Genomic DNA, 6968 nt, shown 5'->3' with positions numbered 1-6968 from the left:
TCAATTGGTCTGCCACTCTCAGCGGGAGCGTCATCCCCAATTTTTTCCTGCTGTCCGTTACTGGCCATCTATTCTTCCTTCTTTCCCACAGACGGCGCCAAATTGTGTGGGTGAAAATCTAACCACACTGCCTGCTTAGTGATCAACTGGAGAGCACAGGCAGAATAGATGGCTTCAGCAACCTGTAACAGAAAGAAAAGGCTCCGGCGGTGGTTCTTCCACCCGGGGGCACTCCGACGATCAAGTCAGTATATCTCTCAAAGATAATCAAGTGCTAAACTTAATACTCAAAACATAAATTGCATACCTTAGACCCACGAGGGTGCTCTCTTTTAGAATATATTCAATCCAAGTCCTACTAGAAGTATGACTTCTATGAACTCCAATTTAGTGCTTACTTTGGACTCTTTAAGAGATAAAGATAAACTCCCTAAGAGTTTTATCCTTATCTTGGTTAAGTCCCCTCTTCGTCTTAGGACTCTTGTCCCTTATTCGCTTATCTCGGATTCCGATATCTTCGGAGTTAACCTCGGCCTCGCCGAGATCATCTCGGCGTCACGACCAGGACACGTGGCACCTCGGCTGATACGTCGGCGTCACCATGCCACGTGTTGGTTTTCAGAAAATATATCCCCACACAAACTTTAATATAATATAAAAAAGAAAAAAAAAAAAAAAAGACATTTAAAAATCATAATTCATATATATATATAAATATAAACACAATCCGTGTATAGCACGGATGATATACTAATTTATATAATGAGAGTAGCACCACTAAAACAGCAAATGAAAAATGCTTGGGACCTCTAATTTAGAGGTACCACTAGTGATGATCCACTAGGGCTGAGCAAGTGATCCGTGAAATCCGTAATCCAATCTAGTCCAGTCTAGTCCAATCCGATAGGTTTGGATTGATTTTTTGAATCCGTGGTTCGGTTCCGGATTGAAGAATTAAAAATCCGTAGTCTACGGATTGGTTCCGGATTAAACCCCACGGTTCCGGATTGGAACCGATCCGAACCATGTACAAATAGTCTATATTTTTATTATACATCCTCCCCCATAGTATTTTCTCTTAATTCTATATAAAATCTAAACTCAACCCTAAAACCGTATAATATCTTCTTTTATTACTCTTGTTTGTTGGTTTTTAGTTTTAATTTGTAATGATTTAAATACCTATAGTGAAACCAATTTTCTTATGGTTGTTTAAATTTTAGAACAGTATGTCGCTATTATAGAAAAATATGTTGCTATTGTGGAACTAATATAGCGCTATGTTTATATTTTTATAAAATTAAAGTGTTATAAATATATTTTGGTTATTTAATTATGTGAATCTGTGGTCCTAAACCGATCCAATCCGTATTTAAATGGATTGGTTCGGATTGGTTCCATGATTTAAACGAATTGGATTGGTTCCAATATTTTAGGAACCGTAGAAAACGGATTGATCCTCATTTTATCCCAATTCAATTCAATCCAGACCATGCTCACCCCTGTGATCCACTGCCACTATCAATCATGTGTCTTGATTTTTTATTTTTTATTTTTTCTTTTTCGCCTCATTAAAAATGTGTTTAGAGGTATGTTTTTAGGGATCTTCCGCAATGTTGAACAGCAAATTGTACAACTTACTCAAGGGAGGGAGTGACGATGATTGCTCATCACAAAAAAAAAAAAATAAAAAAAAAAAAAATAAAATAAAATAATAATATATGAAAAAGGAAAAATCAACGCAGACTTTCAAGATTGTTCTCGTTACTGAGAATAACGATAAGGTTTCTCTTCTACAAGCTTTCTCTCATCCCTTTCATTTTATTGTCTTTCACTTTCCCACACACTCGCGACGCGAGTCTCTTTAACTCCATTCATACTCTTCCAAACCCAAGAAATTATCAAATTGTTTACTTTTCTTTCATATACTCTTCTTCTACAATCTATGCTCCGTTTCTTCAACAATTCCAATGGCTGATGCTTCTGCAACACCCCTACATGTGAAACAAGACAATGAAGAAGAAGAACAAGATCAAGAAAAGTCCAAAACCCAGAAGCGAATTTGCGATTTCTGTGGAGAATCTAAAGCTCTATTGTACTGCAGAGCCGACTCTGCAAAGCTCTGTTTCTCTTGTGACCAACAAGTCCACTCCACCAATCAGCTCTTCACAAAACACACTCGCTCTCTGCTCTGCGACTCATGTGATTCCACCCCTGCCTCCATCCTCTGTTCCAGTGAGAACTTGGTTCTCTGCCAGAACTGTGATTGGGAAATACACAGTAAATCTCTATCCTCGATTCACCAACGAAGGCCTCTGGAGGGCTTCCATGGGTGTCCTTCTGTGAATGAGCTGTTGAGTGTTCTTGGGTTTGAAGATTCTAGCAAGAAAGATCTGTTTTGTGATGATGATTTGGTTGATGGGTGTGGGGGTTTTGGGAAGGAGGGTTTGGGTGATGATGGGTTTTCAGATTTGTTGGTTTGGGAAACTCCTTGTATTGTGAGTATTGATGATTTGATTGTTTCTAATAGCTCTCAACATTGCTTTCAAGCTGTGGGGGTTCCTCCTCTTCCTAAGGTTAGTATTTATTACTCTTTCTTTACTGATTGGTTCTTTTTGTTGTTTACTGTTGATTCATGATGGGTTGTGTGTATTTCAACAACACTTTGTATAACCCTAATTCTATATATAGCATATATAGTTTGTGGGTAGCTAATATGGCTATCTATGTATCTGGCTTGTAATTCTTTCGGATCCTAGCGAAACCATAGCGACTATGTAAATCTTGTGTTGTTGTTTGTATCTGTGATTTATATAATTATTGTTTATGGGCGATCCCAAGCGGTTAGGGGTTTTGCAATTCCTAACAATTAATTCATTTTTAGGACCTGTTTGGCATGGTGGTTTTTTGTTGCCTCTTGAATTTCACGTCTTTCCATACTGTAGAAACATGTGGTTTTTGACAATTGGTTGCTTTGATTTTTGGTTTGTTAATTCGAGGGATTTTTACATACTTTTGGGAGGTGTTGATGGTGAATTCAGTTTTTGTTCAAACTAGTTTTAGATTTTTTTACAGCTAGGTATCATAAAAAATCTTTCATGAAAATAATCATAAAAGTTTTGTGGCCCTTGAATTATACTTAGAATAAAGCACCACACACTAATCAAGACAATCCAAAAATCATAAATTTTTCATAATCATTTTCATGACAAAATTTTCATGATCCCTAACTTTTTCTATTTTTTTACTGTGGTTTCTTTTTTGTTGTTGGGATTTTTGGGGGCAAGCACAATTGCGTATGCACTAAAAAATATATTTTATTCTTGTTGAATTTCTTACACTTTCGCACCCTCACTTGAGGCTTTCTTTTAACACCCTCCTTTTCCCCACTTTTGGAGTTCTATCTCTTTCTTATAATTTCTTCGGTAATGATACCTCCCATAAACCATAAAAGTGGCTCTTTTTAGAGCACCACTAATGAGTTGACAAGCACTTTAAATAAAATAAAAAAATAAAAAAAAACAAGACACAAGTAGTATCCACTGCCACATCACTAGTGGTGTTTTTAGAGCACCACTTTTGGTGGTCTCAAGTATTATTGTAATTTCTTACACAATTCAATTCAAAACACTTATGTATACATGCATTTGGGGAATTATAAGCACATTCTTTAATGCTAGTCAACCTACGCATACTAAACGACTTGCACTCACCTGTACTTTAAAAGACATTCATTCACCTAGAAACATATAGCATCTTCTATATGATTATAGACACTGTAAATATTCACTGTAAATTTCAAAGTACTTTTCCAAACTTTCATCTTGCCTCACATTTGATTAACTTTTTGTTCAATTACGCATCACTGTATTTATAGAAACACTTTTATGGGTGCATTCTTTAGCTTTTCAATGATTTGATCATATGATGATCTAATTGGAGAGTCCTATTAGCCAAAATAGTATATAATAGCCAAGTTCATTTATGTTTATTAATTATGAATTATATGATTCATCTCGGAAGTGAAATGTCTAATGTGTTTGTCACTTGTTGAATTTGCATTGGCTGTTGTACTTTTTAACTTAACTTCAGGATGTTGTTATTGAATTAGAATCGCAAAGCTGCTTGTGGGAAATACAAGGAAGAAATACTTAGGCAGCTTCGCAAAATGGCAAAATCAGAATCCAACTTTGATGATTATGGTCATGGGGATGACATTGAACCCCTCATGCAGTTCCAATCTCTGGTACCTGAACAAGACCTGCAGCCAGGAAATATGTATGCTGGCTTTGAACACGGCACAGATCTAAGCACAGTTCCTCATTATGAGGTAAAGCTTCTTTCTCTTCAATTGTATCTAAATCGATTGCAATTTGATGCAAATATCAAGTTTTTGCATTGTAGTATTCAGAGTTGATTAATAAGATTGACCGTTGTGTTTGTCCTCTCCCTCCCCATCTGCATCACATGGCCTTTTGAGGTTTCCATTCCTTTACATCTACTTATTTAGACTTCTTGTTGGCTTTGTATGCCATTTCGATGCTGCTTTATATTGACTTGTTCATTTTAGGACATGGACAACGGGGGATAACGACCCTGCCCCTAAATCCTTCTCACCCCCTACCCTGAGCAATAATAAATAAATAAAGTGGCTAAAATAGGCCGAAGGTAAACCATCTTAACGGCCCAAGGTGGACAAAACATAACAGAAGGGCTATATTGAACTAATTTAGAAAGTTAAAAGGACTGAGTGAAAATTTAGCTCTTGCACTTAATTGAATAGGCTGTAAAATTCATGGACTTAAAGCATAATTTACTCAGCTTTATTTTTGTGTTGTGCAAGCAATTGATTAGTGATCTCGGTGTGGCATGTTCCCCAGAGATAGTTTTATTTGTTTGGACTGCGAGTCTTGCTTAGTTCGTTATGAAAATGATGTTTTTTTAAAAAGGTTTAGCAGAAAGAAATGTTTAAACAAACTATCATGTTGCCTTCCATGTAGGCTAGTGCATTGTGGTGCAGCGATAATGTTGAGCTTGCAAATCAAGGTCTTCGTCCCTCTAAGTTACAAGCAAGCTACATTGAGGAAAGCTGTTTGGTTCCTGAGAAAGATTCAGATATCGGTGGCAGTGCAAGTCATGCTAATTGTGGTCATGAAGTGGAGTCGCAACATCACGTTACTGAAGCTTTGCATGTCCTTCCTAAAGTTACTATACGGGAGTTAACAAGTCAGGAGCGTGACTTTGCAATTTCACGGTATAAGGAGAAGAAGAAAACTAGAAGGTATCTATTGTGCGCTGCTTTTTTCTTGATGATGTCTCTGAAATTTAAGCCTAAAAGATAGTTGCGACAATTAGCCATTTCAAAATTTCCTAAAAACTTCTAGGTTCTATCTATTTTCTGTTTTTAATTAAGAATTCTTGAGATATTTTCTTATTGAAACTTCATTTAAAATTATAATAGATCCAGAATAGGTATGACTAGTAAATCTTTTTTTATGCCATTCCTCAAGTCGCATAAGTTTTGATCTCGTAGATTTTGACTCATTCTCTCGTTGAGCATGGGATACTAAATAAATTAGATTGATTTTTCGGTCTAAAGTATTATGCAAAATCTTCGATTTTTCTTTTTGTCTCTATCCCTATCTCATAGGTACGGTGTTTGAATGAAGAAAACCTTTTCTTCTGTATGAATCAATATTGTTTCATTCCAATTCCTTAGTAAATTTATTCTGTTAGTATAATGTTAAATTAGTTAACGAAAGTTGTCATTTGACCCTCACATGATATGCATTTTAGGGGTAAAATTATAATTTTCTTTTTGTCTTCTTCTACCCTATTTCTCCGGTCTATTTTCTCTCTCGTATTTTTTTAGATCCATCACCAGTGATCAACCCTTCATGGCCACTCCCCTACCATTTTTTCGAAGAGAGGTTGCAGGAAAAGGGTGGGGGGTGGAAATAGTGGGGAAGGGTTGTGGTGTTGATGAGTTTAGGATATACAGTAGAAAGAGAAAATACAGTCGAGAAATAGAGAAAAAAAGAAGAAATTGGAAGAAAAATTACATTTTTACCCAAAAAATGTCTTATATGTGAGAGTCATCGGTTGACAAAAGAACCGCACTGCAACTTTAACGGAAATGGAAAAAGGTTGAATATTACAATTAAGTGACCAAAGGTGAGATTCGATATAACGAATGCAAAGTATAATTTAGCTTTTGTATAGCACAAGTTATAATCTTGTTTTCTCTTTGAGCTGAGAAATTTTTTTCTTTTTCTTTTTGGCAAAAAAAACAGGTACGATAAGCACGTCCGATATGAATCACGAAGGATTCGAGCAGAAAAAAGGACAAGAATCAAGGGACGTTTTGCAAAGATCGAACACTGAAATATTAGTATGGAGTAATGACATCAATTATATATACTTTTTTGTTTCTTGTGAAAGCAAAAATATATATTTTTCCAGGAAGGTTAATTAAATAATTATTTTCTGAGGCGGCGACATCTTGGAAAATACTTAGGTTTCATGTTCAAGCAAAATAGTATGAAATTAGGGAATATATGTAGCAGTTTTAATTTCAGCGAGACAATCAAACGTGCCCTTAATGTATTAATGACATTGTCTATGAATGTTGAGTATATTAAAAATTTCTATGAAAGTGATTTTTTTTGTTTCCCAATGAGGATTATTAATCCATCATTTGGATATTGCTTGAAATGGTTTTCTTCTATTATGAAGTACATGTACTTTCTTTCTCATGGCCATCAATTCAAATTATATATCTGTTGTTTGATTTTTTTGAAAATTGTTTTTGAGTTTTTTTTTTTGTTTCCTCCTTCTTTTGTCTAGTAAATTTTTTAGTATTTTAATTTTTATTTTTTAGGTACACCTCAAGTTCGAATTTGAATTTGAGAGAAGTATAACCCGTTTGGAGTAATTACAAGTTGATTCTGTGTATGGGATTTTATCAA

At 35.3% G+C, this 6968-nt stretch overlaps 1 protein-coding gene and 1 long non-coding RNA gene across 2 annotated transcripts; one reads left to right on the top strand and one right to left on the bottom strand.

The window, feature by feature from the left end:
- The first annotated feature begins 1565 nt into the window (after positions 1 to 1565).
- Positions 1566 to 6676, top strand: LOC114276311 (B-box type zinc finger protein with CCT domain-containing protein). The gene is made up of 4 exons (XM_028218090.2): positions 1566 to 2576; positions 4112 to 4330; positions 5001 to 5281; positions 6294 to 6676. The coding sequence occupies exons 1-4, from the start codon at positions 1971 to 1973 to the stop codon at positions 6382 to 6384; spliced, it is 1197 nt and encodes a 398-aa protein (XP_028073891.2). The 5' UTR covers positions 1566 to 1970; the 3' UTR covers positions 6385 to 6676.
- LOC145804722 (uncharacterized) lies at positions 4712 to 6438 on the bottom strand. Its single transcript, XR_014347063.1, has 2 exons — positions 6298 to 6438; positions 4712 to 5285 (listed from the first exon to the last, which is right to left on the bottom strand). It is a non-coding gene; the product is annotated as an uncharacterized LOC145804722 (long non-coding RNA).
- Positions 6677 to 6968: the final 292 nt, after the last annotated feature.

The sequence above is a fragment of the Camellia sinensis genome, chromosome 12 (genome assembly GCF_055761805.1).
Source record: "Camellia sinensis isolate YWXY chromosome 12, ASM5576180v1, whole genome shotgun sequence".
NCBI classification, from domain to species: Eukaryota; Viridiplantae; Streptophyta; class Magnoliopsida; order Ericales; family Theaceae; genus Camellia; species Camellia sinensis.
Note: the sequence above shows the minus strand (reverse complement) of the source record. Positions and strands in the feature narration are given on the sequence as shown.